Source organism: Anopheles stephensi, chromosome 2 (assembly GCF_013141755.1).
Source record: "Anopheles stephensi strain Indian chromosome 2, UCI_ANSTEP_V1.0, whole genome shotgun sequence".
Taxonomy (NCBI): Eukaryota; Metazoa; Arthropoda; class Insecta; order Diptera; family Culicidae; genus Anopheles; species Anopheles stephensi.
This window is the reverse complement of record NC_050202.1, coordinates 29,893,293-29,911,942: the sequence shown is the minus strand read 5'-3', so window position 1 is coordinate 29,911,942 and position 18,650 is coordinate 29,893,293. Positions and strand designations below refer to the sequence as shown.

The 18,650-nt window shown below is 46.0% G+C and overlaps 3 protein-coding genes across 4 annotated transcripts in view; 2 read left to right on the top strand and 1 right to left on the bottom strand.

Moving 5' to 3' along the window:
- Window positions 1–18,650, top strand: part of LOC118503416 (reversion-inducing cysteine-rich protein with Kazal motifs) — a 46,944-nt gene that overhangs the window by 14,626 nt on the left and 13,668 nt on the right. For both annotated transcript variants that reach the window (XM_036036651.1, XM_036036652.1), the window contains exon 3: window positions 18,387–18,442. In XM_036036651.1, the coding sequence (XP_035892544.1) occupies window positions 18,387–18,442 (56 nt within the window). The remainder of the gene's footprint in view (window positions 1–18,386; window positions 18,443–18,650) is intronic.
- Window positions 6,839–8,580, top strand: LOC118503419 (general odorant-binding protein 69-like). The gene has a single exon (XM_036036654.1). The coding sequence runs from the start codon at window positions 7,145–7,147 to the stop codon at window positions 8,183–8,185; it is 1,041 nt and encodes a 346-aa protein (XP_035892547.1). The 5' UTR covers window positions 6,839–7,144; the 3' UTR covers window positions 8,186–8,580.
- Window positions 8,224–10,794, bottom strand: LOC118503418. Its single transcript, XM_036036653.1, has one exon. The coding sequence runs from the start codon at window positions 10,018–10,020 to the stop codon at window positions 8,644–8,646; it is 1,377 nt and encodes a 458-aa protein (XP_035892546.1). The 5' UTR covers window positions 10,021–10,794; the 3' UTR covers window positions 8,224–8,643.

Here is an 18,650-nt window from a genome sequence, read left to right as displayed (position 1 = left end):
GGCTGTTCCTGAGCACTATTGAAGCGCAATATTCGTCCTGGAGCAGAATTTCATGGCGATTGTCTTACTTTTCGTTTTTTTATATTTAATCTTTACTGATGTATACCTCATGAAGAGTCCGAGGAGAATTTCTTGCCAGAATATCTCCTGATATTCGCATCATGCGAACGATATTCTCTGAAGCAACAATAAATTCTACTACCAACCGAGTGAACTTCACCAAAAAAAACTTTGACATTGAACAAAGGCAACAAAGTTAAGAATATTCAATATAATATCGGAAGTAATAACTTTCAAGATGCAGACTTTCTCTGATGAGGACTGACTATCCAACTACGTGGTATCATTAAGTCTAGTAAGCCCGAAATGGCAGGCATAACCCTAAGCGGTCGTTGGGTCAAAGAAAAAGAAGAACTTTCGAGATGCCACAGGGTTGCAAGATCTGAACTGAATGCATGACGTTCAAAGTTTCGTTTGATCGCTTCTGGTGAAAGGTTTAAACTTTGTACACAAGAAAGCCACCTTTCTAAAGTTCACTTCTGTCGGATTGCTGGTTTCAGCTTCTGACTCCCAGTGCAAGCACTGTGGTTAAAGTTATTCTCAAGACTCGGGCATCAACACTAATAGGCTATTTTCAACTGCGGTGGTCAGCCAGTTAGGCCTTCAAGTTCATGTCATAGGGCTGAAGAGCAAACGATTTACATCTTACACAGCATAAACTTCTATCCCTGTGGTAGAGATCGGATTGACTGCAAATAACCAAGAACTATTTCTTTATAATTCTTTATCAATTCTTGCTGGCGATGATGAGTTTAACTTTTTTAAGCAGATTTCTTTCCTGAGAACACTGACCAATTGTTCAAATATAGCTCAAACAAGGGTAAATGTGGTGATGCGTGGATGTGAAATGTCGCAGCTCAAGTTCGCCTGTTACCGAGTCGATGGTTTGCCTCCAATGAACGCTTATATCTTTTCGTCACATTCTCAATAGTCCTGCTTAATCAATTCAAACATAATTCCCTAATCCTAGCAAAGCTATTCTAATTGCAGCCATCCAGGCGCATTCTGCATCTTTATTTCCAAGTGTATTGTATATTCAATTATATATAATTTTATGACTATTCTATTTTTAATACCATTTACAAAATCTGTAGCAAACTTGGAAAACAGCAACATTAGTTTAATCGAAAACACCTAACTGCCCCAGCATCAGACTCAGATCGAGACAAGACTGACCACTCCTAACATGCAACGTAATCCGACAGGTTAATACGGGATCAGACAGCTCGCCCAACCGTCTGTTGTGTCTGTTCTGTTTTTCTTATTTTCCAGAGAGTGATGATGAAATTTAATATAAAATCATAATTGGAATTGCTTTCCAATGCATGTATGCGTACATTCTCCCGGACGCATTCGAATCAACAGCAAACCATGATGAGCGTCATGCCCACGACGAGAGAGACAGAGAGAAGCAAATTAAAAAACAAATTGAATGGGAATGTTTTGTGGAGGAAGTGTGGATATTAATTCGAACCTTTTCATCCATCATGCAAAATGCATAAACGAGCATAAAACCTTAACAATTGTCGTTGATTATTGCACAAAACTGGGCATACTGGTTGTATGTTACAAAGCAACGTAAAACCGCAAAATGATTGCCCGATAATAAAAGCCAACCATGCCTGCCTAATTATGCGTAATTGATAGGCAGTAAACATGGCACATGATTCGATTTAATTTGGTTATCATTAGCAAACGATAGTACGATGTTTGTTACGCCTGAATGTATGCAATCCACCAAGCATTTTTAACGATTTAAAGGGGATTTAATGTTTTTCTTTCAAATTATACCTGTTTTAACGTAATACTAGATACACGAGCGTACACCCTTAACTTAAAGACCCATAAAGCCGGATGTATAATATAGACAAATAAATTTCCGCCCTAAACCGCCCAGCGAGATTACCGTACACGCACACTGGCGCACTCCAACTCCGTAAAAAAAATCCCCGTTTCAGCATTGTCACCTTCCATTAAAATAAGCCGCTGGTTTAAAAGCTTGCAGCTTGAAGCGTCTTGTGGAGAGCAAATATGACAAACGCGCCCAGCATGTTCACGTTCAAACGATCTTATCCAATCGCCCATTTATAGCTGTCACGTTGAATTCCGACGCACACGTACCGCGGCCCAGATCCCGCACATCGCAAGCTGTCCGATCCGATCAGGCAAGCTGCAATTGCATTAGCCTCCTGTTGGGGCGCGAAGGAGGATCGTGGTTTCGCGCTCTTCCGGGCGTTCGGCGCATTGTGTAGAACATTGTGGCATGGGTCCGCCGGTCGGACGTGCCCGGACCGCGGTTCGAGTGCTCGCAGTGCTCCACCGGCAATGTTGTTTGCACCTCAGTTTGCATTTGCATTTGGCTTAATCTCACTCTCTCTCTCCCCACCCATGAGCTTGGGGTGTGTGTGTGTGTGCGTTAGTGGGTTCCACATCCTCCACGCCGACTTTGACAGACGATTTATTTTCGATTTTTCGCGCCGTACAGGCGGATTTTTCCGTAGACAAAAAAAAGTCAACGTCAACTGCAACTCGGAGAGTTCCGCCACCTTTTTGCACCGATAAACCACACACACAACCCAAACGCCACGGGGTCATAAATTATTTTTGTGTGCTTCACAAAAATAAATCCCAAACCACAAACGATCGTTTCGGGGCAGTAGGAAGAGAGAGGGAGAAAGATTTCTTCGTTGCACAGTCCTCGCCCCGGCATGCGTTGGAAGACGCATTGAAGAACGCCGCAAGGGTGGTTGGTTCTCGCACACACATTGGTGTCACCCTGTTTTTTTCTCGCGTTGTCGCGGGTTTTGTTTGCTTAATTTTTGTCCGCGACACTTTTCCACTCTTTCGGTGTGAAAATAACGACGCGACGCGAACGCTCTCGATGCGTGAGCAGGCTGCGCATGTTTTTGATTGCTTTTTTTTTTTTGCTGTGAGCGTTCCCTGTCGATCCTCACGTTCTTGGGTGATTTAATCGTGAAGTTCGTACCAGTTTTGAATTTAATCCATCGCAAATCGAGACCAAAGCAAACAACCCCGTGAGCCCACGAATTGGTAAAACATGTGTAATAAATTAATGTTTGCGGTGGTTGTTGCAGAACGGTATGAAAGCTATATGAGCGCGCACGATCACCATTCGGGCGTTGTGTTTGTCTTGCGGACGTCTTCGAGATGTCAGCGTGACAAATGTGACAGGTTCGGGTACCACGCCGATTTTTTTTCTTGCGTGCTGGATTAATGATGCTGCTTACGTGGGAATACGGCACACGATCATTCTCGTGGAACTAAAACAATAAACTAAAACATCGCTCAAGAACGCACAACTGAGTTAACTTGTTTAAAACATCATTACCTCGCTGGTCGAGGGCAGTCACGCACTCATCACAAATTTAATGTCCACATGAGTCGGAAATAGCGCACCAATTTTAAGATCACCACAGGTAGCGCTCTGTGTCCCTGCTGCAGTACACTTCGGCAGGCGCAAGGATTTTTTTTCCCCTCCGCATGGTTATGGTTATTTATTTTCCTGAAGCTAATGACGGTTCATTAGGTTGAATCGGGCGGTACGTACACCGGGCCGGGCGAGTGGCCAGCCGTTTTTTAACGCTCGATTTCAATCAGGCGGTAATAAAATAAAGCGCTTCATTAAGTGCGTGCTGGACGATCGAAGCGGTGTACCTCGCGACGCGACCAGGGCTGGTCTTGCCCGATTTCATGGGCGGAGATGCAAATTATAGGGAGTGCGTGTTGCTTCTTATGTCTTCTACGGGAGGGGGTTTTATTTTTTCGTTGTGCGTGCCACGTTCCCCTAGGCACGATGCAGTTACACTGCAATGTTGTGCAGCAGGATTTTTATCCCCCATTCCACGGCGCGCTGTACACCTTTCGAAAACTGGAACAGGCAACCTGGTACACATTGCACAGGTGGACATGGTGAGGACAATTTGCTTATGTATATTTAATTTAAAAAAATATCTTAAGGGTAAGGATTCGTGATTTCTATTAAGGTTTTGATCGAATTAATTATTGGCAAAACGATCATCCAAGTATAGGCTAGGTCTCACCTCGTTTAACAAATATTATACAAGCAATGCAAAATATTAGTGTCAGCTACTGTAGATCATATAGTTATCAACTTTTGACAGATGGCAGATTGGCCTGATCGAGCACAGCACCCATTTTTTATTCAACAAGAACAGCATGGCCGTATTGCCTAAAACTAAATTTAAAAGTTTCACATTGGTTTGGACTCACATTTCCTTCTGCAGTCTGTGAAAGGCACCTTTTATTCTTGGTGAGCACGGCCGGAGTACAACACCTTATGATGGTGATGATTTTACTGTATCCTATTGAATGTTCTTGCTTAGATCACCTCACAAGAGAAATTATTCATTATTCAAATTAAATACATAAGTACACAGTTTTCCAGTTGACAGGAAAAAAACAATCCCACGGCAGCAGATACTACATCAATATATAATACGATTTGTAGAAACGCATTATTTATAAGGCAAGCGTAACAGAGCAGACAATTCAGTCACAGCGCATGTTAACACCACCTCAAATTTTTGCCCAAGTCAAGGTAATATTCTTGTGAACTAGTCAATATTCCGGACCATCTCAAATGGCGAAACTAGTTAATGTGTGGACCAGAAACAAATAATTTCAGCATACAGGGTTAATTTGATATCAAAGCAAAAAAGGCAGCTTTACCTATCATACGCCAACAATCTTGCCTCTGCCCTTACGCTTCTCACCGGGTTCAGCAAATAAATCTCCTCGACCAGATTGAACACTTTCTTCCAGCCTTGCCCTAAATTGATCGATTGTATCCGCTACGTGTGTTCTTTAAGTGTGTCTTGATTAATTCCCCAGATTTTTCATTGGTCAGGCTTCAAAAGGCAGTTCGGCGGATTCCTCATGCTCATCATACCATGCGATATTTTGGTCTAACTTTCGACCCATAGGCGCTGGATTTCTCACACCTTCCGATCCCGCAAATTGACTCAGCTCGGACTCAGTTTGGAATAGAACTCTATTTGTACACAATACTTTTAAGCTTTTCAGTGGAAATTTCTCGCATAAGGATGGAAGCTGTGAAAAAGCTTAACTCCGTCGCATAAGTTGATGGTTTAGAACGTAAACAATGCTTTGAAAGCTGTCATGCGAAAGCTTTAACATGCAGGAAACATTTTTCCTCGAAATCTTCAATTTTTTTGGCTCTGCAGATGATCAATCGAACATCACACGTACGTCTGTGACAGTATGTAACGCGTACACTGAGTGTTAGGGTTTTTTCAATTGTAGATCAAATGCGACGATGGCAAAGATTCTGTTTTTTGAAGGCTCTGTCCGCAATAAAACCCAGCTTGTGATCTGAGAATCCTGAATCTGAGAAACCCAGCTTCTGATCTAGACAAGTTCTGCTTGTATGGCACGATCGTCTCTGCGAATAACCACTTTAGCAATGAAATCCAAACGAGCATTATCCTCAAAATGGGCTTCTCAAACTTCGATGACTCGCTCCTTTCAACTCGGTGAAATGTGTCCATAAGATTGTAAATATTTTTTTCTTGAAACACTATCTGTAAACAATAGGCTAGAAGTCTCTAATAACTGATTCTAGAATTTTATTATAACTTTAAAAAAATTACCCGATAACCTCACATGACTTTAATTTGTCCCTCACAATCCCATCGTGCAGATGACGTGGGCAGACCGTGGATTTTACACTTTTGAGTGATTTTATACTCCGGCCGCGGTCATAATTTCAATGACATTGGTTTATGATGAGAATTTAATTAACTGCGATCCTCCAACCAGTCCCTTTTTATGATCTGCTGGTCAGCTGAAATTTATACCGTATTGCTTTTCAACCTTTTTGCTCTCTCATAGCCAACCCAAACGTACAATCGTTTCACAAACAAGCGAAACATGCATTTCATACCGGAGGGTTTCATTAGCAATCAGCGTACGGTTGTGATAAAGTTGTTAAGCTTAGCACAAGTGAAAAACTGAGAAGAAACATCATACACAAATGAATGAATGGACCTTTTGGTCTTTTTTTTTGGCACTTGTAGTAAGCCGCAAACGTAAACAACCGTAAACGTGAAGGCGTCTGAACAATTTTATTGCTTTTTACCGCGCATTTCTTACATTTCTTCGATCGCTTTTTGTCGAAGTTTAAGTCCCGCCTTAGGGAAGGAAGCTTTCACGCTTTGACGCAAGATAAAGGGAGTGCATTTTTGGCTATTGGAAACCAAAAAACAAAACAAAAATCGCCACCACTTTACTACCATCAGACGCTTACGTCAGTCGTACGTTGGGAGGTGCTTAAAATAAAACATTGCAAACAATTTTACTACTGAGTAGCACGCTAGCCAACACTATCACTCTAGGTTTAAGTTTACCAACAGAAACCTTGTACTTTTTTTCCCAAGAAAACCCGGCTGGCCCAACTACCCAGTCTGCGGTATCGTGTTGTTTTCCTTTTCGCTAATCCAATGTTGATTGTAAATAGAGCTACACACTACAACTACCCAGTGGCCTAGTAACTGAGCTCCTTGTGTTCGATAAACGTAATGGCCAACAGGGGATGCGGTGGGGGGGGGGGGGGGAAAGAAGAAACTCCAAGTGTCCGATAGTACTTTCGCACCCCTGGGTATGCTGACCTCGGGGGGGGGGCCTACGAGGGCCTCCTAATGCACCGATTGCGTCACCCGGCATACTGCACGTGCAGTTTGAAATCAACATGCTCGAGGCCCACGGTTGACCACGCTTGCTGATGCCGTCCCGAACGGTGCCGTCCCGGGACACTCCTCGGGTGCGGTGGACGATAGAGATAGGCTGGCACGGATGTGCCCCGAACGCCCCGAGGGGCGTGGAGCGAACGGCGACGCAAGGGGACACTATAAAAGCTCATCCATATTCATGCCGGTCGTATCAGTTCAGTACCGTCCGGGCCGGGCAAACCACTCCACCGACAGCCACAGACACACTTGCACCGGACGGAACCTGTCCACTAACTGTGCGTAATAATTGGCCGGACAATTATTGGTAATTTCTCATAATTTCTTGCACACTCGCCATGGCCGCCAACATGAGCTCACGAGCTGGGTGCACTGTGCTGCTGCTGCTGCAGCTCGCCGCGATCGCCTCATCCCTGGCCGGATGTGACAGTTCACTCGATGTGCCACACCTCGCCCTGACGAAAAGCTTCTCCCGAGCGCTGCAAGACTGCATGGAGTATCTGCAGGTACCGGGCTACCGATACGCGGAGTACGCCTCGAACCACTATCCGGACGATCCGGAAACGAAGTGTCTGCTGCGGTGCGTAGGACTCAATCTGCGCTGGTGGAACGATACGACCGGTGTGCAGCCGGCCATCATGAAACGCTTCTTCCAGCCCGATCCAGCAGACGCAGAGTACAAAAATCGTACGGCCGAATGTTTGGAGAAGGAACTCCCGGGTGGCGATGACGCCGACTGCTGCTGTTCGGCGTACGAAAGCTTCCGATGCTATTTGCAGTACTACGGGAACTTGCTGCCTTGTGCGCTGTTCTATCCGGAGGACGATTCACGGCATGTACACGCCGCCCAGGACTGTATCGAGTTTCTGCAGATACCGGAGAAGCTGTTGAGGAGCTACGGTGCCGGCAGCTTCCCAGATGCGCCCGAAACGCGCTGTCTGCTGCGTTGCTTCTTCCTGCGCACGGGCGTGTTCCACGTCGAGAGCGGGTTCGATGTGGTGCGCTTGTACAGCCGAGACTTTGAGAGTCCGGACGAACGGTACCTGGCGCCGGAAACGCAAACCAAGCTGCACGAACTGCGCGGCTCGGTGGGTGAACAGTGTACGGAGGTGTATGTCGCCTATCGGGATGTGCTCGGAGAGCTGGGCAGACCATTCTTCGAGTATGACGTGCTGCAGAAGGCTGCCCAGCGAGCTCTGGGTTTGGCACAGGAAGAGACTCCCGTCACAACTACCACTGTTTGCCCGTCAATATCCGACTACAACTACAAGGAGCTGAACTGTCAAAACTGTGGCCGACTGTTAATCACTCCCACCGGTAGAATAACCTGTGCCCGCTGTATGAAGAACTCATCGCCGTTCGGGAAGTTCTTCTTCTAGCGTGGGGCCGTTACATCACTAGGCATAGAGAGTTTGGTTACTTATTTATTGTTTTATCGGTTAATAAAAGACGTTGATGGTGTTTGTTGCCACGCAAGGAGTTAAAATAACTGGCCGGGTTTTATGCATAACAGCTCCGAGCTGTTTGATAAGCAATATGGCGTTGTTTTCACAACGTCGTCCACGTAATGGCCGCACGCACAGGTACGTTGTTTATCTGCGAGTGGGAAAATGCTTTCCAAAATGGCAAAACACACTGTTGCCGAGTTGGTTGATGTTTATACTTTATCACCCCGGAGTCGCCCCGGGGGGTTTTGGCACGTAGCTGTAGAAAGCGGCCATTGTTGGTGTGATTTCTGTTTTGTTACCGCAATACAGTCATATGTTTATTCTTTCGTCAATTTTATTTCTACTAACGAACCTCTTTTAACTGTAAAATTAATAAATAACGAATCTACTTAGGGGGTTACTCCGAAGTGTTCCGCCTTACAGGTGCGACACGACGGATAGGGACCGTGCGATCGTTCAGGGTACGATCGCGGCGAGAAGGCAGAGAACGCCGGTTTACTGACGACCTGTGACGAAGAGCACGAACACGGTTCCACCACAGCAGGTGGCGATGATGCTGCCGACGCCAGATAGTACATCAACTGTGGCCTTCCCGATCCTGGATGGGCTACGTGCTTCACGTACGGTGGTGGCCTATGTCCACCAGTCTCGGCTGCCGGATGCTTCTCGCTCATCGGAACCACTTTCGGGACGGATCCACACGAAGAGCACGCCGATGGTCGGGGTGCATAGACCGGTGATTTAAAGGTAACTACTGGCGCTGGAACTACCGCAGGCCGGGGGAGTACCGGAGCGAACGGCACCTTCGAGGTGCCGCAAGTCTTACACGCACCACTGGCCACTGCTGCCGGTTGGTAGGAGGCATAACTGTAGCCTACCTCTTCAACCTGCTCCACCGAAGCTTGCCGCGGTGGCTCCTCACAGCACACTCCAAGATTCGTCAGAGCAATGCGGGCCGCCTCGGTAATGATGCCACCCGTGTACCCCTCCACACCGATACCGGCCAAACAGTCTCGATGCGTGTTGTACACCTCCGAGCAGACGTCACACCCAGACTGTCGAATGCGATCGCGGCAGGCCTTCGTCTCCTTGCTCAGATACCGCAGATCGGGCTTCGCGAAGTCACGCACATAAAACCGCGACAGGCACAGGCCACTTTCCGTTGTGTACAGTCCGGTCCGGTGATCGATGCAGTGATACAGACAGCGCGTCTCCGGCACATCGGGCAGGTTTCCTTTACTGTAACACTTCAACAGATCAACGGGAACTCGCAGCATGTTCAGACAATCGAGCGCTGCCTGCGTTGCCTGCAGCTGAGTGGCCGGCACATACTGCGGACAGGTTACCAGATTGCCAAACTCCCGGAAGTAGCACTGGAACGCATCGTACGCCTTGCAGCAACTGTTGGGCGAGTTCTTGCCGTACACATTCCGCTCGAGACACTCGCTCGTGCGCTTCTCGTACTGCCGATCGCCCAGCACGGGCTGGAAAAAGTTGACGATGGCCGGAATCTGCAGTCCGCACGTGTTGTTCCACCAGCGCAGATCCGTACCGACGCAGTAGATCAAACACTTGGTTTCGTCGTCCGGTGGAAACTCGTACGCGAGGTACTGTACCAGCCGGTGCTTGGACACCTGCAGGTACTCGGCACAGTCGTGCACCGACTGCAAAAAGCTCTTCTCGATCGTAAGCCCTTTGGTGTCGTTGGCGAGGGCGTTGAAGGGCACCAGGGCAGCCAGCAGTGCAGCGAGCAGTAACTGTTTCATGGTGGCGCTTACGTTTACCTGGAACGAGTGGCGCACACTTTATGCGGTAACATTCGCCACGATAAACGCGTTTTATATGGCTACAGTGGAGAAAAGTGAGCGCGCTTGTAGCTACCAGCGTGGCACGTAATGTATTACCGCAGGGATGTACACACTGCACATCCCTGCTACTAAGATGATCAACAACAAAAAATGAAGCTAATCCGTGGTCGCGAGTGAAGATGGGAAGAGCGGTATTTTCCCAACACTGCACAGCCAAAAATGCGAGTGCTTAGAGCTGGCGAGGTACGTTCAATAGTATGGTTAGTTTTTATCGCATTGTTTACGGCGATCGTAAGCGTTATATCACGATCCATGGTGTGTTTGCGCTACGTTTGCAGATTGCTTACTAAACAGCTAGAAGCATGGTTGAGTGACGGAGAAAGCGAGACTCACCGTGAAATATGAAACAGATTTTCAAGGTTACTGATAAGCGGGGATGCGTTTTTGGAGAAATGTGTTTGCGGTTTAGGGTTATCGACTGGGCCACTTATCGCTTCCGAGAATTCAAGTAGACTTATGTCGTTGCAAGCGTAGACGTTATTTGATTACTTACCGTTCAGATACTAACTAGTTTTGCGCGTTTCATACCGTTCCGGACTTACGTCGTGGGGCAATCTTATATCCTAGTCTTTCAGTGTCCGTACACATTATCACTCACTCGGACTAGATCGTACGGTGCCACTCTCAGGGCAAGTACAACTCGTCGGAGCAGTGTGAGTCCAATGTGCTACACAATAGTAGGATCATCCAACAATTCTCGATACCGCTCACAGTCTAGCGCTATCGTCTCCCAATCAATTATCCCAGCCGTTCTAGCCGAAACATGAACGCCATCGCTCGATCCTACCATTCCTTCTCTGGACATGCTTGAGGTGGACTTGTGACCGCATTAAACTTTATTACAGGCTGGATCGTCCGGTGCCATCCGCATGACATGACCAGCCCACCGAAGCCTGGTGAGTCTTATTGGACAACTCGAAATGACCGCTTTTATAGCTGCGTATCCTCTTTAAAGATCGCATCCTTCCAAAACTACGGAGTCGATAATCCTTTTGAGTATCTTTCTCATGAATGCAGCTAAGAGTGTTTCGTCGGTTAAGTATGTTGAGTGGAGAAGATTCCTCAAGCTGTAGTTGTAGTAACCGATGGGCCCTCACACTTATCTCCATGTCTGTTTTATTATCAGTGCTGGCTTTTGTCCCCAGATAGCTGAAGTTTTGAACGACTTCAAAACGGAACCAAACATTCTGTGTAGGTCTAGATGATCTCAAACTCTCGATATGGAGTAGTTAGTTGCGGACAGAGTCCACGTCTGAGTGGCGTTTCTGAGTACTGGAGTTATAAAAAATGTATACGGGCCGTCGCAATGAAAATAGAAAGAGATAAAAATTAAGTTAGAATCTCAAATGAATCCCTTACTTATCTTGAGCCTTAAAGGCTATAGGATTTGTAGGGGTTTCGGAGTTTCGGTTGGAATAGGAAGGGGAAGATGGAAAAAATCCGGGGTGGTGGTAATGGGCTAATACCGGGTTGAGGACAACAGCAACCGTTGGACTATGCCGAACTGCTCGACATTCAGAGGGAGGGATTGGTCCGGGCTGTTGGTTACGCCGAACAAGCCACGTCCCAGGTTTGGAAGGGAATGCTGCAGATCGTCTCGCAGTGCCGACTAATCGCGTACCGGAAAGAAAGGTAAGGGGGGAAGGCTAGGGAGAGGACGAAAGGAAGACAGCGGAAGGCTAGAGTCTCTGGAGAACACTGCAGAGTGTCGGAATGTCGTTACCAGGGAAAGATTCCAAACCGATTCTGTAGCTGAGTTGTCTAGGAAGGTTGAAATAAATCGCTCTTCAATTTTCGTTACAGCTCTAATTCTTCTACTTTATTTTTCGTTTATTTATAGAGGCTTTGGGTCTTTGAGACCTCATTCGCCTCTTAATCCTTTCTCTCCTTTATTGGTCTCTATGTGGGGGAGAAAGGGGGGTTCAGGCAAACACACGATGTGTTTCTGTAGCGATGTACAGTAATTTTTACATTTCTGGTCTTTCCTCCTTTGAAGCAGTCCAGTGGCCGAGGCGACAGCGGCGCCGGTCTTCACACGACAGGACCGGGGTTCAAATCCCATCCAGACTACCTACCCGTACGCCACAGAAAGTCAGAAATGGCAGGCCGAGACCTCTCGAGGTTGTATAGTGCCAAAGAAGGACAAGGTCTTTCCTCCGTGCATCTGTTTGCATACTCCTCAGGTGCAAATCTTTTCAGTTAGTAAGACAAACTGAACAGGATTGTTTATGTATTGACATATCATAAGCTTGCAGTATCACACACGAGGCAGGACAGGTCTGATATGTCAGACCACGAACTCTTAAAGTGGAATTGTCAAGAAAAAGAAGACGAAAAGGTTATTAAAACTATCTAAACAGTTGACCAATTTTTGTGAAAGTTTGCAATTACTCAGAAAGTCCTAATTCTATTGAATCCTATCCTAATTTAATGACTATAATCTCGAGGCTATCAGTCCAACCGGGACCGTTCCCCCGTACTGAGGACTGACTATCCAACTACGTGATATCATATTAAATCTAGTAAACCAGAAATGGCAGGCATGGCCAAGAAGAGATCGAAGAGCAAAAAGAGAGAGAGAGAGAGATTGAGAGAGATACTAAGTACATTCGATGATATTTTTTCCATTTTATTATTTTGCTTTCATATAAAAGTAGTTCTTTTTAATAAATTATCCCTAGCAGCAAAGACTCGCGAGTGTGTCTTGCACGCCTTTTGGAGGTTTCAACCTATATCCTCCATGTCTGCTCGTAATCTGCCCCTGCTAGTGTTGCCGAGCTGCGCACCGGCTGCACGAACACGACGGTGCTTTGTAGGCGATAAACGGCAGATTATAAACCTGTCCCATGCAGCACTTGCTGCCCGCCGGTGACGATGGTTTCGGATAGGACAGTGCCACTGCCGGCACAACGCTGGCCGCTGGCGAAGGATATGCTTTCACCGTTTCGTGCCGGTTGTTACACACCGAGCAGGGTGGCTTGGTGCTCGGATACACTTTCGGTGCGTACGTAGGCTTGGTGGGCGGATGGGTCGGATGGCACGGCGGTTGGGTCGGATGGTATGGCGGATGCGTCACACAGGACTTGGGCTCCGAGGTACAGCCCACACCAAGGTTCGTCAGTGCAATCTTAGCCGCCGCAGTAATGATACCGGACGTGTAGCCCTCCTCTCCCAACCCACTCAAACACTCCCGGTGCGTGTTGTACACCTCGGTGCATTTATCACATCCAGACTGGCGGATACGATCCCGACAAGCCTTCGTTTCCCGGCTCAAATACCGTAGATCGTTATAGTCGCCATCTCGGATGAAGAATGCCGTCAGACATATGCCGTTCTGATTGTACAGCCCTGTCCGCAGATCGATACAATGATACAGACAGCGAGTTTCGGGTGAATCCTCTACCTTTCCGCTCGCGTACACCTTCAGCAAATCTTCCGGATAGCGCAGCATGGTCAAACAGTCCAGTGCGGCCTGCGTTGCCTGTAGCTTCGTCAGGCGCACGTACTGCGGGCAGGTGACCAGGTTTCCAAACTCCTGGAAGTAACACTGGAAGGTTTCGTACGCCTGGCAGCAGCTGTTCGGTGACTCGATCGCTCCCACCCGCCGTTCCAGACATTCCTTGGTGCGCTTCTCGTACTGCTTGTCACCCTGCACCGGCTGGAAGTAGCTCACGATCGACGGTACCCGCAGCCCGCACGTATTGTTCCACCAGCCGAGATCCACTCCGACACAGAACAGCAAACACTTGGTCTCGTCGTCGGGCGGGAACTCGTTCGCCATGTACTGCATCAACCGCTCCTTCGGGATCTGCAGATACTCGGTACAGTCGTGCACCGACTGCAGGAAGCTCTTCTCGATGATGACACCCTTGGTGTCACAGTCACCGGCAATCAGGTGCGGTGCCACCAGGGCCACAATTACTACGCACACCAGCTGCTTCATGTTGGCACTCAGGTGTATTCCAATGCACTGGAGAGGTGTTATGATACGGGGTTGCAGGGCCGCGTGAGCTTTTATACGCATCGCCCTGTTGGCAGGTGTTGCGCTCCCGAAAGATGGGCACGTTTTGCATGGTGGCGAACGTTTTTTGTTTTTGCTCTATCGCGTTCCCAGCGCTGTGAAAGTAAAGAAAGCATACATCAACGAGCTGATGTAATACACCTAAGCTTACACACCTCCAAAAGGCACGTGATAGGAGTTATGGGGTGTTTTTGCTCTGTGAAACTTGGGACAGGAAACTGACATAAGTGCCCAAGGTATGGGCAGAAGTTCTTGCACTGCCGGTAACGAAACATTAAAGCGGATCTTGAAACACTGGAGAAGATCATAAAAAATGGTTCGTCTAGACATTTGGTATTTGTTTTGGTTCCAGAGGCAAGCAATCAACATTGAGTTATGTTCTTCCTATGACTTGCTAAAAATAGCTCAACTTTCACCAAATCCACAATGAAAACTGAGGGAAGAAACATATATATGGAGGTCACCAGAGACGCACAAGTGTGACACTCCAACACAACAAACCATCCTTTGTTGGGCTGTATTTTCACACCTTCTTCAAGATGGCAATCAAACGAAATGTCCCCCCGGAGCTGTCCTACGCGCGGCACACATGCGTTGAGTGTCTGTGCCGGGACCCAGAATGGGGACACATTTCGCACAAGACATTCAGCGCAGCGACATCCCCGACGGGCGAAGTGGAAAGCGGAAAACTCCGCACCGCTGCCATTGCCCCCACGAACTAGGCCAAGAACCTGTCCGAGTGGTGCGAAGAGTGTGTGATGATAGATGATGAACGGTGATGCCGACTGACGGAGGACAAACTAAAATTAGATTTGCCCCCGTGTACGCTTGACGCTTTCCCGTGTTTTGCGGTGTTGAGGGTGATCGTTTCGTGAAACGGAAACCGAAACATTGGAAGTGATCGTTGTTATGCTCTTTTGCTCACTTGCTCTTTCGGTTTTTGTTTAACTTTTTTTTGGGTCTGGAAGCGGTAATCACACGTGGTAGCAAAGAATGCCGAGCCGGCATGCTGAAGCTATGAATCCATGATTAAGCGTGTTTATTTGTGGTGTACCGACATCAAACAGATGATAGGGACATAAGTTTCTTTTATCTGCTTTTTGGAGTGCGTTCATACACTTACGGCTTAATTTGTTCCTAGAAATGAAATGTTCTAATGAATAAGCCGACGACACGTCGCGCCTTACGTTCTCGCTTTGTTCATTAGCACGAATTAAGAGTACTTGATGTTTGCTGAAGCTAAGTCAGAGTCTTGAACTCTTTTAGTGTACAGACCGGCTCAGCCCAGGGTTTGGATGGACTATTCTAGGCAGAAATGAAAATGATGGTGACAACCTCAAGAAACCAAGACCCAATTATGTAGGGTTGTAGGACTAATTCAGACTGGGTAGCATCAACTGAGGGAAAATACCTCAAACATCAAGGATCATTGAAGTACCCTGTACTCATAATACCTCTGAGTTATGGGCTCTTCTAGGAACGAACGCAGTGTGCAGAGTTTTAAAGTCTCTATTAATCACCATCTAAACCATCGAACCTAGCAAATTATAAAATATCTCAAGCTTTTGTGAATCTTTAAATCATATTTGAAAGAAAAATCAGCACAAATGTTTATAAGCTCCAGTGCAAGTAAGGACAATGTAGAGGACATTGCTACAACTAATTCTATTAACTGAATCATGATTCTATTAACTGAATCACCTTTCTTCTTAAGGCTGTCCAAACGAACAGCGGACTGGTGGACTAAGGCTCTCAATCGTTTTAGAGTTGATAGGACTCCCGTAGTAGTTCCAGACCTTTAAGAAGTTGTAACAAGCAAATAATGGAGTTTTGTAACGTTAGGACATGATGCTGGTTAAACCTTTCCCCTGTATCTTCTTGGTCACTTACACGGCAAGATGGAAAAGAATCAAGTTTAAATGTCTGACGATAGGAGCCGATAGGGGAGAGGTTTCAGTAATTGATAATACACTGATAACACTTCCTATAGATACACCTTGTATTTACATGCTATTGCATTCCTTTTTTATACTGATGGTCATCATTTTATAAAATTTTCTAATTTATTTTTATTTCCTAATTTTGACAGTCCGATGCCGCAATGTCTTTTTTTATAAATTTCTTAAAACTTTTTTTCCTAAACTAAAGTGCCATTTAATTAATGCCATTTTCTAGAGGCATTTTGGCCACGCTCATTGAATGCCTTTCTACGGGTTTTTTATCTTTTATTTATTTATTTTGAACTGACAGTCTATCATCGTAGGGGTCGGTCCGGTGGCCGAGGTGACTGCGGCGTCGGTCTTCACACAGCAGCACCGGAGTTCAAATCCCATCCGGACCGCCTTCCCGTACGCAGGGCTGACTACTTTACTACGGGTATAATCAAGTCACAGGAAGCCAGAAATGGCAGGCCAAGACCGCTCGAGGTTGTAGTGCCAAGGAAGAAGAAGAAGAAGTCTATCATAAAAACAATTTATCTCTGAACAGTCAAACTGAGTAATTTACGGTCAATTGCAAGGAAGGAACCAAACCGATTCTCAAATATTTGTTTTAATAATTATGATATTTTTTAATCTCATAGATCAACCTGACCGTATTAATTTTTATTTATTGCCATACAGCCTAAACGTATTGCTATATTAATTATGATGATATTGAATAGGTTTAGAACAGGGTTCGTTGTAACATTTAAATTTTCCATGGTTTTTTTTTCAAAACGAAACGAGACGCTAAAACTAGTGATTGGAGCCCCACTGCCGTCGAAGGAAATGTATTTCTAAACGAATTTTTTAGCTGTTTTTCGAGAAGTTTTTAACAAATAAAATTCGAACAAATAATTTTCGATATTTCTCTCGCAAATACTATTCATTTTTCTATTCGAGTGTATTATAATAGAACGAATGTAAAAAAATCGAAACTTGAAGAAAAAAACATGCACAGCAATAATCGTAGAGCTGTAGAAAATATTTTTTCATATTATTAGGTTTAAACTTGAATAATTCCATCCAGACCACCTCCTCGTACGCAAAGCTGACTATTTTCAAGTCTAAGAAAGGCAGAAATGGAAGGTCGAGATCTTTCAAGGTTGTAGTGCCAATAAAGAGCAATTCTAATTGTGTAAGTAATTGTAGTAATTTAAGCTTCATTTGAAAAAAAGTATTCAAAAAATAAAAATCATAGGTGTAGCTATGGAAAGTGTTATCAGTGTAGATTGTACTTTAGTTTAAAAAAACGCACACGCATAACTGTTCCATTGCAGTAGATATACTCATTCCGACAAAACATCTACCTTCTTGTCACATGATACCCATCCTGGAGAATGTAGGGATAATCGGAAAAAATGAATGAGACGCCACCATCAAGCCACCGAAAAGCTCTTAACGTACCACAATAGAACACACCTCATGAAACCTGTGTTTAGTAATGTGAGTCGAACCTTTCCAAGAATACCGTTCTCACCGGCATTCAGGGCACGTTTTCTTCTGTCATTCATCTTATCACACTACCAAGATACGTACTTGCCTAGGCGTGTTGGTGGCGCTTGACTTTAATATAAACATTCACCCATTACTTAATAAAACCAAAACCGGGTTCTTAGCAGCCAGCAGAGATTAAAATTTGCGTTCACAATTATCTCCAACCTTTTTTTTCTCGCAACTTGCAACAGGAACCATCTTTGCCTAAAGAGCGATAAATCACACAACTTCCCAACTTAAAACTTTCACGGTACAATGAACAGTTCTCAGCCCTGCACCGTCAATCGGATTTACCAGCAGGTGAGAAAAGTCCACGGAGCTGTCGGTTCGCCTTACCGAGCCCCAACCCTGAGTGTTGTGTGCCTGCCTCGAGCTTTTGCTCAAGCCTCTCATAATTGATTCTGGGCTGGCACCCAGCATGATACCGGGATTCGGGGTAGGGCACAACATTTGCATAATAAATTCCCCACACCATTCTTGCTCGATTTAACATGAATCCCTATGCCCACGTTCACTTCGGCATCGCACTGGGACGAAAGTGCACCATCACGGGAATGCATCCGTCCAGAAGGGAGACGTGTACATGTTCCTTGGGAGATTGTTCGCTGTCGCCTGCCGCGTTTAATTCATTATCCGTTCATCTGCGCCTGTCATGTTGCTTTATCTTTCCGACCCCGGTTCAAGGCGGTTTCCGATACCTTACGAGCATATATCTCGTATCTAATCTGTTCGCTTCCTTCTCTCTCTCTCTCTCGCATATTCCGCAGATGTCTTCCGATGTTGCTCCGAGGTTCAGGGATCCTGCAAGGCGGCCTGTGAAAATGTAAGTATCAATCAAAACCCCCAACCTTTCTACCCGTTACCCATATGCATCCCTACTTCCGAGCGGTTGGGTCGCACCAAGAGCCACGCATGATCATGCGCGATCATTGCGCCGTGGTAGAAATGATCGATCGAAGTCAACGTTGGATCAAGATATCGCCCCGTACGACGTACGGCTTTCGGTAAATGTCTTACTTAGCATCCGTATG

Coding starts and splice junctions, on each gene's coding strand:
- LOC118503418 (XM_036036653.1), bottom strand. CDS start 10,020: ATGAAACAGTTACTGCTCGCTGCACTGCTGGCTGCCCTGGTGCCCTTC.
- LOC118503419 (XM_036036654.1), top strand. CDS start 7,145: ATGGCCGCCAACATGAGCTCACGAGCTGGGTGCACTGTGCTGCTGCTG.